A 13,273-nucleotide genomic window follows, 5' to 3' on the forward strand; every position below is an offset into this window, starting at 1 on the left:
CTCAAAGATAATGCCCACCTCATTTCCTGATGGATGTCAGCTGATGACACCTTCACATGGCCCACAGCCTGTTGGTATTGTCTAAGGCACTGAGCAGAAAAAAGGGCAGGGGGTCATTATGGCCCAGTGTGAGTTGCCCAATCTTTCTGAATGCAGCAGAGATGCTTTCCCACCTGAGTGGCTTCATGAAAAACACTAAAACTGCAGTAACTGTAGTTCTTTCTGCTAAAACCTGGCATTAACAGCATGGGAAGGCATTTTCCACTCCACAGGAAGCTCTGGCTGTCACTACTGCAGGATGTATGCGGTGTCCTGGAACTGAAGAGAATTCAAATTCAGCTATTTGTGCCTTTAAATGGCAATAACACTCACTCCCTTTACAACTGCCCATGCCAAGGGGAGAACAGAATTCTGGTATCTCAGTAGCTTTGTTGGAAGGTAGAAACCAGAACTCCTGTTAGAAACCAATGCAAGCAGCCATAGCCTCCCACTCCCCTTGCCTGTGCAATGTGATGCACCCTGTTGTGTTACTTCAGTAAGGGCAGTGTGAACCAACAACTCCTTCTTGGCCTCCTTTTCCCACTATTTCAGCTCCAGTGAAAACACTGAACAGAGTCACTTTTCCCCATGAATTCCTGCTGTGCTTTCTCATAGCAGTGTTACAGGACAGATTTATCCCAAACCAGTAACATTTCCTCCAACAAATGAAGGCAGGGCAGACAGCAATGGCCTTCAGTCCCAAACCTGAGCAATTGACACAGGTACAGTGCAATGCTTTATTCACTGTGTGGGTGAGCTTGGACTACCAAGTCTGCATAGCCAGTGATCTTTGGACATTCCTGCTCACTGCATCCCTCTTCTGCACTGGTCCCTGCATTAGTGCCTGGTGTTCCCACCAAAACAGCTTCAGGATGGACTCCCTGAGAACAGGAAGTAGCAACCTTGTGCTTCTTCCCCACCCCACTTTCCTCCACTGAGTCTGTAAACTCTTTAATGCACCAAAATTCTTTTGGCTCAAAGCTTTGCCTGCATACAGAGGAGAACAAACAGTATTGTCTGCTGTTCTGGTGAAAGAATACGCCTATGTTTACTCTTTCCCAACCCTACTGCCAATGTGTTGAGGATTTTCTGAAAGTCTTTACTAGACAATTACAATCACAGCAACACTCAGGCATTCAGGTTTTGCCTGTTTTCCATAGAAAATTCAAACACTGTGAGACACAATGGAAATGGCAGGCTCCAACTATTGGAGAGCTACTTATTGGGATGTCCTTTGGTCTAGGGGCAGGGCAGCATCTACCAGCAGAGTAATCCTCAGAGCAGCTGTTTATCTGATAGGCATTGCTGAGGGGAAAGGTCTACCTTAAATGCATCCATCAGAACTTTAAACAGCATTCTGTGAAAACATGGTGTCTAGGTACTAAACAGAATCTGATTTGATTGAAGACTTTATGCAGCTACTCATCCTAGAGCAACCCTGTCAGTACCAGCTCTCTTGCACAGAGTCCCTTCTTTGGTGGTAAACAAAAATCAGCTTCAAGTGGTTTTTCTTATCAATGAGTACTTGAATATTGTAGGGTTTTTCCTTCTCTGTCTGAATAGTAAGTAATACTGTCTAGGCAAAGAACAGGAGACTGAGAGGCAACAGAATAGCCCAGGGAGTGAATTCCCCAAAGACAACAAGCTGCTCTCTGTGCCCACGTGCAAATACAGCAAGGGAGATTCAGCTGAGTGTTTCTAACTTGAGTTTCTAACTCAAAGTCCTTAAGAAATCTGTTTTGATAGCTAATCTGCTTTGCTGAATATCCATCCTGAAATCTCAGAAGAACAGACGACACAAACACATTCCAGGAACTGCACAGGTATTTCTGTAGGGAGGCATTTTCTGTGGGGGCCTTCCCTTGATGTCACAAGATCTATGGGACAGACCCTTAGCTGGGGTGTGTTGCTATCCCACCCCCTTGACCTCAGCAGCATTGAAACACTAACCCAGCATTTCTTCTTGTTGTCCAATCTTCCCTTTCCCAAAATACAGCTGCTAAATATTAACATGAAAAACAGCATTTGGGAGATTAAATTGAACAGTTATTTCAGAATGTTTCACTTTGCTACAGGAAACTACGAAGGTGCTTTTGCAGTTCTCCTTTAGCAGCTCTTCTAGCTGTGCTGCTATTATGGTAAAGTTTGTGAGTGGAAATACAGAGGGTGACACAGCAGTTTTTTAGAAATATGTCTTCGTAACAGTGATGAAGCTTTTATTCTCTCTACCAGTTGTAAATAGTCAAACTTCTAGCAATCTACTCAAACCTTTAGTGCTAGCTTTACTGCGCAGTTACAGTACATGTACCCAGGCTAAGCTTTCCAGCAGAAAAAATGGAAAAAAAAAAAATCTGTATTTTTTAATTTTTTTATTTTGTTTTTCTTCTTTTTAATATTTATTTTGCAGTTTTTCTCTTTCATCCTTTCCAGAATTCAATTGTCATGAATTTTTAAATTTGCATTACTTCTGTTATTTGCTCAGTGTTTTTCCTTTATGAATAATTATTTTTCCACTTATATTTTTCCTGCCCTATCCTATTGAAATATTGAAAAAAAATATTAAAAACCTGTAAATTTTATTTGTTGCTGGAGGATTTCTATAAAATAAGCCATAAAATTGCATCTTAGGTAAAATTGCTACCAACAAGAACAAAACATCTTTTCAGACATGCAAGAGTGACAAAGGAGCTAACATTTTTTTAAGACAATCTCATTGGCAATTTTGGTAGGTACATATTAGGAATCATTTCTCAACAGCAGAAAACTGACTAAAAAAAATAGTTAATCCTCTCATTTGAAAGGCATGACTGAAGAATGAATGCCCCACCCCTTCTAATTAATTGGACTAGTCATGTATTAATTAGGAACATGCATAAGCCTTTGTGAGATGTAGATCATGTACATGAAAGCAGGTAAGAGAAGTCTGGGAAGACTGTTCCTTCATTATGGACAGAACTCATTTACTGCAACTTAAACACCAGTTAGAAGCTATTAAATTACTTAACTCTCCTGTTGAGATGTTGAAATAAGAACAATGTCACTAATGAGAATAAAAATGATGAACTCCTATTACTCACTTACTTCACAGAGATTAAGGCAGGAGTTCTAGGGAATGAATTCTGTGTTCAGTTCTGGGCCCCTCATTAAGAGGTGCTGGATTGTGTCCAGAGAACGGTAACGGAGCTGGGAGTGCAAGTCTGGTCAGGGCTGCTGAGGGAGCTGGGGGTGTTTATTCTGGAGAAAAGGAAGCTCAGGGGGAACCTTATTACACTCTGCAACTACCTGAAAAGAGCTAGTAGCCAGGTGGGGGTCAGTCTCCTTTTCTGTGTAAAAGCAATAGAACAAGAGGAAATAGAGGAAATGGCCTCAAGGTGAGGCCAATATGAGCTTTAGACTCAAGTTGATCTTTAAAGTCCATTCTAAGCCGAGTTCCTATGTAGGTGTGTCAGAGGTTTACACTCAGTATTAGGAAAAACTTTTTCATGGAAAGGCTTATCAAGCATTGGAACAGGCTCTCCAGGAAAGTGGCTGAGACAGCATCCCTAGAGGTAGTCGAAAGACATGTAGATGCGGCCCTTAGTGCCATGGTTTCGTGGTGGACTTGGCAGTGCTGGTTTAAGGATTGGGCTTTGTGATATCAAAGGTCTTTTCCAACTAAATGGTTCTAAGATCCTATTATTCTAATACTGGAACTGCAAGCCATGTTTCTTGCAAGAGAAATTTCTGAGTCTAGATCATCCTCCTCAGGACAGGGTAAAGAATGATTAAATAGCTTAGGGGTCAAGCTAAGGACACGGAGGCCCTCAGCAATTATAGTCAGGGGCAAAACAAAGTAATCTTGGGGAAAATGAATATAATTTATTGCCAATTAATACCAGAGAAAGACAGAAATAAACCCAAACCTAAATACAACACTACCTCTCCTCCCTCTCTGCTTCATTCCTATGCTCAACTTTACATCTGACTCTTCTTCATCCCTTCTGCCTTGAGCAGTGCAGGGAGATGGAGAAGTGGGGGTTCTAGTGAGTTCAACACTTTCTTCTTTCTCCTTTATGAGGAGGAAAGCATCCCCCACAAGCCACAGTTCCTGTGAAAAATACCTGCTCATGTATGTGCTCCTCTCCATGGCTGCAGCCCCTGCCAGGAAACTTGCTCCATGGGCTCTCCATGAGTTGCAGCTTTCCTGGGGGCACATCCACCTGCTCCAGTGCGAGGTCCTCCACAGCCTGCAGGGCAATTTCATCTGGTGCCTGGAGCACCTCCTCCCCTTCTTCCCTGACCTTAAGTGTCTGCAGGATGTTTATTTTCCACTTCATTCTCAGCTGTTGAGCAGCAGTTTTTACCCTTTCTCATTTATCACATTTCTTAGCAGTGCCATCTCATGAGCTCAGCTTTGGCCAGTGGCAGGTCCATCTTGGAGCTGGCTGGGGAAATGACTGTCTGCAATGGGGACATCCTCTGCTGCCTTCATCCAGGAGTCACCCCTGCAGCTACCAAAGCCTTGCCTCACAAAAACAATTCACTTCAAAAGCAGTAGTGTCTGCAGTGCTGAAAAGCATGTTTTCCTTCTGTGCCCACTGTTTATCTACAATGAACATGTTTTACTTCTTCAAATACGTACTTCATCTGTAGCAATTATTGCAACAAAACTCTAGATCCCCCCTCTATTTACCACACTATTTATAGTATAATACATATTTACGCGTCTTAGAACAGCAGTTTCTTTTGCTTCCACAGTAATTACAACTCTAAATACCTGCATTATAGTACATTTCATATTCAGTTTACCCTTGGAGAGTTGTTTAGTATTAGCCTAAGTCCAGCTTCACTAGTGCTTTCCTCCACTCTCAGTGTTTGTTCATGCTCACACTTGCCCCAAAGCTGTCGTCAACCCACCTGGAAGGTTATGAATTGCTTCACTCTGTTTGATCTTCACTTTGTTTGATCTGCTCACAGTGGTTACATTAAGCATACTACTGCCAGATTTCTGTCAAAGTGAAATTTTTTTTTCAAATGAAGTTGTGAAAAGAAGAACACCCATGTGCTGTTGTACAACGCAGTTTTATTTCTTTAATGAAATGCCCTAGCATCATAAAACAGAACACATTTTCTAATCTTGAAGCCAGCAAGATTGGGAAAAAAGAAAAATCAAAGCTGTTTCTCCTATACATAACTTCCATACTAAGATTACATTCGGAGAAAAAAAATCCCTAGAATTAAAATAAGAATTGTAAGAAGACATTGTTTACACAGCTCTCTTAAAAATAAACTGGACATGTCCTACAACTCACATATGGTGCTTTGCTACTTTAATATGCTACAAATAGAATTATTCAAATGCAACTATGCAGCTTTTCTATTACCTATGACCTTTAAATTTTATCATGTTGCAATACCTTTATTATTTACTTCATTCTTCCTTACCATACTATACAATCATCTTTTGTTCTTTTCTGGTGGCTTTTTCTCAGAAAGGAGACCTTCACAGTGGCTTTCATTGGAAACACCAAGCACTCAGTTGCAGATACTCAAATATTCAAAGCATTTCAATATACATTCACTACAAGATTAAGTCTCCATTTTTCAAGTAGGGGTCTCATGACTTGCTAGCAAACTAATGGAAAGAGCTGGTTAGTATTTATTCCAGTTTTCATTGATGAGAATGTGTTCTGGATAGCTGCAATGCCTCCAACTCCCTCACTGTTGGTAAGCTGAGTGTGCACCATTACCTTCTGCACAAGAATTACTGTAACTTCAAAGTCTGGGTACTCTCACAATACTCAGTCATTAACCACAAAAACCATAGACATTTGTTAACAAATGACACTTTCAAAAAATATTCACATTTGTAGAACTGCATAATTTCATTTTCAATGGGATGTTAGTTCAAAAGTACTATTTCACTTATTAAACATGGCTTTAAAAATATAGTATATGTAACACCTGTGTTAGAAGTGTCAGAAAAACATTGGATGAATCAACATTTCAACTCATTGCATTAATAAGGAAAGCAAAGAGCAGTAGTTTTGGAAAAGTATTCAAGTATTTTCCTGAAATACTATATAACAAAGATAAAGACCTAAACTTTGTATGATTGTACTTGAGGCAAATATAATTTGCAAGAGATTTTTTTCATATAGAGCAATATGAATAATACTTTGTAGCAAACATATAGAACACAATTTTGACAATACACAAAACTGGAATGTAAATAACTTGAATAGAAAAAAATTACCTGCCATTTATAATAATATTCAAGTGCTTCAGTAATGAAATGACCAATCTCCATGGCTTACATTGACCACATATATGAGAGACATGAAACTAAAACAAGCTGGATGACAGAAGTATCAATAAACATACATGAATACAGAATAATCAGCTGTTTGGACACAAACCTCAGATGAAGTCAGTTTGAAAGAGAACTTTAAATTTAAAGAAACACTTAAAAAAAAGATAGAATAGAACAGGGGCTAACTTCTGTCCTCAAACAGGAATAAGCCTGTACAAGAAGAGCAAAATTTAGCCCCAACCCTGGACACAAAACATGTATGTGCCACAATACACAAAACTATATACAACTTAAATAATCACTCCATAGCTCTATATGACAGTCTCATGTTTTTTGTTATAAAAACAAGTCAGCACAGTGAATTCATGATTTGTCAGATGCCAGTTTCTTCCCTTGGCTTCACAAAGCAAATTATTTTGTTTCGTATTTAGTTAAATTATTTTAAGGATTTTCAATCATCAAATCATATTTCTAAACTTAACACTTCAACATCTTATTTTGCAAAGACATTTTAACATATGGAGTAGAATGTCTAGAGAATCGTGAAGAGGGAAACTTTTAATATGTTAACATCAGATATTATTAAAACCTAAAACTTGCTGGTGTTTGAGAACTTATTTATATTTTCCTTTCCTGTGCCATCCTGATATTATACAAGTACTCCTGCAATTGCTTGCAAGACTTTTCAGTTGCACTGTGTGGTATTTGGTATCCTCCAAAGAGTCATAGAACCTTTTATAATCCAAAAAGCATGATGCAAGGAAACCTTCAAAGACAGCATATATAGGATGAGGTGTGACCTGTATATAGTTGTGCTTTTATTTTTCAAATATCTGTACACTACTATTGTTATTACTTAAAGCCAGGAATGTGTGTTTGAATTGCATTGATAAGTTGCAAGGTATTGTCAGAATTACAAAATGAAATATTGTAATTAAAAAAAAAAGCAAATGACAACACCGTTGTCCAGCATTTAAGCCACAGACAATTAGATAATACTCCCAGCAGAAAACATCTTCTCAGACACTGAAAATGTCTTATCTTGGTGCCAGTGGGAAGTCCAATGTTTCATAACATTTAGATATTATTGCAACACAACTACTAAATTAGCTCTCTAGAAAAGCAAAGAGAATTTATCATCATGAATACACAGACATAGGCCAATCCCATGTTTTCTAACATAACAGATTACATTGCTCCAATATATAGTTTAATGATTACAATGTTTTTTTTTTAAAAAATGACACAATACAGTAAGACGTCTAAAATAATAATGAAGCCATAAAAAAAAAATCTAGAAGTTTAAAATACTTGTCAATTTGACTAAAATGCATATTTACTCAATTTCCTTGAGCTTTTATTTTTTCTTCTCCCCATTGGAGGAACAATGTCTATAGTAATTGTTCAATGCTACTCTGGCTGTGGGCAGCTTCATCTTTACAGTCTTCCTCAATTCCCCTCGCAAACAGTTTCATTAACTGGCAGTGAACCCTGAAAAATATAGAAATTAGTAAGAAATAAATGGGTACCACATTTTAAATTATAGTAATTTAATTCTAATAATCCATTCATTTCAAACAGCTGGACAAAGTTTCTTACTCCTGACTACAGAAACCACGCCCTCATTTTAATTACAATCCCTCCCTGCTAAGAAGGCTGGATGCTTTCATGTGTCCTCTTTTATGCCCCCTGTCCACAGGAGAAGATCTATGGGCACCTAGACGTGTCAATCTTGTACAATATACAGCATTATAAAACTCCCCTTTGGACTGCTAAGGGATTATATTTTAACACTTGTTTGTAAATATTATGGGTTTGTATCCCTTTGTTCTGAAAACAGCAAATAAAACAAGGAACCAAAACTAATCCAAACAACAACAACAACAAACTAACCAAAGAACCCTTTCAAATTTCATGAACTTTTCTAATTTGATTATTTGCACAACTGCAAAATTCTTTCTCCATATGTGAAGACTGGAGATGAGACTGTGCTGTGTACAAAAAAACCACAAAGTATGGGACATAGTATTTCTGTCAGGCAAAGAGGTTTACTTAAGCAAATAAGAAAAGCTATTGCTCAGAGTAATGAGGCATTCCACACATTTAAAAAGAATCCTTCCAACACCATCTTCACTTTCAGCACTTAAAACACATAATAACAGTTCCTAAAAAGTAAGTATGACTTCAAAGGTAGGGCCATCCATCTCACTCAGAGTGATCATACATGGCAGCAGTATTCTCCAGAAAGGATTCAAAATGGTAACAAAAATATTTAGGTTTATTATCTGAAAACTCAAAATTTGCTATGCACAGGCATCTTTTTGGGATGCCTTTATAAGTATCTTTAAAATCAATGAGAAGGCTTAATGTGTTCTGCTATATAGACAGAAAAATCAAAGCTTACCTCACTTCAATTGCTGAACTATCCAGAGTTTCTCCATCACAATTCCAGGTGCTATTAACAATATTACAGCAACAGGCTGGATGATCTCTGCAGAACTGGCCAAAACGTTTCTTTCCAATGTCCATGACATTGCTTTCATTGTCTTCTGAAAGCTTTGATGTAAATTGAAAACACTTAACCCGATAAACGTCTACAAATGGAAAGTCAAACTACAAAAAAAAAAAAAAAAAAAAGGCAAATCAGGCAATTATAATTAAATACATTTGATGTGTAAAGCCAATCAGCATGCAGCATTTTGTACTCCAGGAAAGTCTGTCCACTCCAATTTTCTAAAGAAGCTTACCTGAGGTATAAAGTGATACTTGCTTTTGAGAAACTGCACAAGTGAAAAAAAAATAAAGCCAAAATTAAACCTTTCTTCTCAATGGGTCATTGTATATTGGTATACTACATAATGGTCACTGTTATAGCAAAATTGTGTAACAAAAGCTGCATGGAAGACCATCCCACCCTGAATTCGCCTCCTGACTGAGGCCCTGGACTGCAAGCTGATGCAGTAAGAGACTCAGGTCTGGGCTGGGGGAGGAGAACACATTCACAGGAGGATTAAGCCCAGCATCTTCAGGGTGGGGAGCACAGCCCTGGGGTGATCAGCTACCAGGCTCACCATCCCACACATCAGAGGGGAGAGGAGAGGATCTGGGTGTGTGGTGAAAAAGCCTCTAGTAAGAAGCAGTGAATGCCCACCCTCTGCTGTGCAGAGGAGCTCCAGGGGCCCCTCACCCCTGGAAAGGCACATCCAAGGGACATCCACATGAGGGACTGCAGAGGGGGTGTCATGGCCCATCCAAGGCTGCCCTCAAAGGGCTCCCCAGACCCTGCATCAGAGCCCTGCACATGATGCAAAATGATGCAACAGATCCACAGTCTCACAAAGGACAATGTCAAACCTGCCCCCTTTGGGGGACACACCTGGGTGTTCCCACCTGCCCTTTCCATTACATTATAAAAAAATAAAAATAATTTTAACTAGTTAATTCAGCTAGAAAAAGCAGGTCACTTAGAAGACTGCTCTTAAAACTGAGGCTGCAGATTTACACTACAATATTGAACAAATGCTTTAAAGCAGTCATCATCAATTGAAGGGACAATAAATTAGAGGATGCCCCCACCAGCCCTGAAAGCAACTTAACAAATACAGAGCTAGCTATTCAGCAAAGTGTATGGAATACATACAGGTCATTTAGCAAAGGCCATGAGGTATGTCTGTGTGTGTCAACAGGAAGGAGATGACAGGGAAGCAAATGTGAAATGTGACTGTACTGATGTACAGTCACTCTTTTCTTTTTTCTTTTTTTTTTTTCACATTTCCTTAAGTTTTCAAGAAGGGTTTCCCAAGAAGGGTTTTTATGGTGGACACTAACCTCAGGTAAGGATATATGCACAACCTTGCATTTAATCTCCACTGCAAAACCAGCATATCCCAGAGAGAAATGGGATAAAAGCAATTTTTTACTGATTTTATGCACTAGATATTAGTCCATTGTTCAGAAGATGTTAATAAAATCAGGTTGTGACAAATATTAAATCTGTGTAGTCACAGTCATAGCTCTGTTTCAAGAGATATTATGATCCAAAGCATAGATGAACCTTCCTGCCTGACAGCTACAACACGTGAAAGAAATAATTTTCAAGCTGAATGCATAAAGCTCATCCTGGTCACTAATATTAGTAAAATACTGCTAAAAGCCTGCAGTCTACAATCAAATTGCAGTTCTGGTAACTTAATTCTAAAACGCATTTTTATACAGTTCCCAAAAGTGATTTATTATTCTTCACCACATCTACCTCAGCTATTCATGCTGTGAGTAGTTTCTCATGCCGTGAGCAGTTTTTCATGACAACTACATGAGGGCACAGTTGGGATAAAGTAACTTTAAATATTGTTCAAACAGCAAATACATGGAAAATGGTACAAAACTGAATTCAGATGACAAAAGTGGAGTTTTGTTAAAACGCTACGGCCGAGGAGTTGACTTTGGTAAAATGTTCTGAGCTGCTTTTTTCCCCCATGATACACATGCTGAGATTGCATCATGCAAAATGCATACATTTTAAAAAAACAAACAAACCTGCTTTATAGATATTATTTCTGTCCTATAAGAATACCAATATTTGCACCTTTGATGGACAGTGCCAAAAGGAATACACACCTGATCATCTTGGTTTGTGTGTCTGACAAGATACCGTAGAAAATCGAACCTGGAGCATTTCCGAACTAGAATGAGGTCTGCTGAACCATCTGCCAAATGAGCTGCTGGTGAAAGACCTTTTGGACTTCGTGGACAGGCACAGCTCATATTTACTGCATTGATGGCTAGAAATTTCCCTTTTATAACCTTCCATTCTTCTTCACCTTCTGAAACACATCGGTAAAGACATGGAGACAGGTAATCATTTGATCTACTAACAAGAACACTAAAAAACAATCAATGGCAACTTAAAAGTCTTCCCTGGCCATATTCATGTACTGTCAATAAATATCTAAAATAAACTACACTTTAAAATAATATTTTAAAGTATCTGTTTTTCATATACTAACAGAGAAAGTTGCTTTCTCCCTTCTGACTGTGACTATCTCCCATAACTGCTTGCCTGCTCTGGCATATACATGTCAAATTCAGGAGCAGTGCTATCTGGGAAACCCTGCAAAGCCACAGGAAAGGAAAAGACAGCCAAGTTACAACTCTTGTAGTGGGAAAGTTCAGAGGGATTAACTTTTTAAAATTTTATTTTTGCTCTTCTACTTGTTAATCTTAAATAAACGATGCAAGGATTGTAGTTTAGTATTTGCTTTCTGAACCAATATTCCTCTTCTGCCTCAATGCAGCAACTTAATGTTTCTAAAAAGTCAAAGGGAAGGGATGACTCAGGGTGCAGCAGGGACTAGCAGGCAGCATAGCAGCAGTCTGCTTCCACTCTAGCCCCAAGTGCCCCAAGATTGGAACTATTAACAGAATTAAATGTTCCTGTGTGCAAATCTTCAGATATTTCTGGAAAACAACACAAAGCCTTTTTTCAATACCTTGATGGAAATTACATGTAGACTGAACTTAAATGTGTGCTGGCACTGATACTACCAGGAAGCAGAGAAATTTTCTAGAACAAAGAAGCATTGGCAGAAAATGCAGAGTTGTTGCCAAAACTGGTTTTTCTTGAATATGGATAAAAATACATTAAAAATGCCTTTTTTACTTTTAGATTACACATATTTATCTTCCTTATCACAATAAGAAAAAGCCAAAAAGCAGCCATAACCCTGCTTTTCCCCTACCAATATAAGTGGACTCATTTCAAATGAACAATTCCTCAGAAGTAATGAGTGAAGAGCAGACTATGGACATACATGTTGTTCTAAGACTGGGAGGACTGAAGTGCCATTAGGGGTAAGATTAAGGAGTGAACAAAAAATGCTTAAGTTTGTTTATGTAAACAAGGCAGAGATTTTGAGGAACATTAACTGGTCACGTACCATGATTCAGTTCCCCATGTTTTGGTTAACTTACAGTGATTTTCAAGGTGCTTTTCAGATGGGATTACAGATGATTTTTATGCTATATATTTTATGTCCTGAAATTCTGATATTCCTTACTGTCTCAGTTCTAGGAACTTCACATTTACTTTAGAGAATCATTATTACAATTGTCTAGGTTATTTTGAACCTGAAGTCTGTGATGCATTCATTTTGAAACAACATGTTCCAGGCTCTATACATCAGGAAAAATAAAAAGAAAAAAATTGTTTCTGAAGTATTTTGTAGTTGTTCTTCACTCTTTGAACTTTCCTTGTTTTCTGGAATTCATTGAAACTTACTCTCCACTCTCTAGTAACAGAACAAGAAAAACAGTTTTCCAGGAAAAACTATGTACGCTTATAATGTCACAAAAGACTTAAGGAAAACAAAAAACTTTATCGTAATTTTTCCATCTAGACTATCCCCTCTACCTCCTGAGAAACAAATCAGAAACAGCAAGAAAAAACCACAGCTTTTAAATTCAACATTTTTGCTTAATTTGCCACAGTTCTTTTTAGTATTGCTTGCTTTACTGCTGATCTTTTTATGTTGCTTCCAAACATGACATTACCAAAAGAAGTAATTTAAATCAGATTCAAAACGTGCATCTTCAGAGAGATGAGACATACCTAAATGTCAGACTATAGAATGAGCTGCAGGCAAATGACAAGACCCTGCTCTGAGATGAAGGTAACTGAACAGAACATGAACCACTGGAACTAGAAACAACAGGCATTTTCTGATACACAAACAACAAAATGCAAACATCTCCCTCACTGATAAATTCTTTTGCTGTTTCTCTGAGAAGCATTAGTAATTTAGTCATCAGTGTGTCTAGATATGCATTAACATTTTAAGTATGCTTAAGGTAAAATGCTTCTTTATGTTACTGTAATAGGTGGTTTTCATCTGGTATAAATTTCAGCATATTACCCAAGAACACCTTCACTGCTCAAAGTAAGAA

General features: G+C 38.2%; 1 protein-coding gene across 1 annotated transcript in view; it reads right to left on the reverse strand.

Annotated features, from left to right (window-relative positions):
- Positions 1–5,127: 5,127 nt before the first annotated feature.
- Positions 5,128–13,273, reverse strand: part of CERK (ceramide kinase) — a 40,732-nt gene continuing 32,586 nt past the window's right edge. Inside the window, exons 11-13 of the mRNA XM_084206848.1 lie at positions 10,949–11,154; positions 8,736–8,944; positions 5,128–7,822 (exon numbers count right to left, since the gene is read on the reverse strand). Of these exons, the coding sequence (XP_084062974.1) occupies positions 7,723–7,822; positions 8,736–8,944; positions 10,949–11,154 (515 nt within the window). The 3' untranslated portion in view covers positions 5,128–7,722. The remainder of the gene's footprint in view (positions 7,823–8,735; positions 8,945–10,948; positions 11,155–13,273) is intronic.

Source organism: Fringilla coelebs (genome assembly GCF_963513975.1).
Source record: "Fringilla coelebs genome assembly, chromosome: 5".
In the NCBI taxonomy this organism is placed as follows: Eukaryota; Metazoa; Chordata; class Aves; order Passeriformes; family Fringillidae; genus Fringilla; species Fringilla coelebs.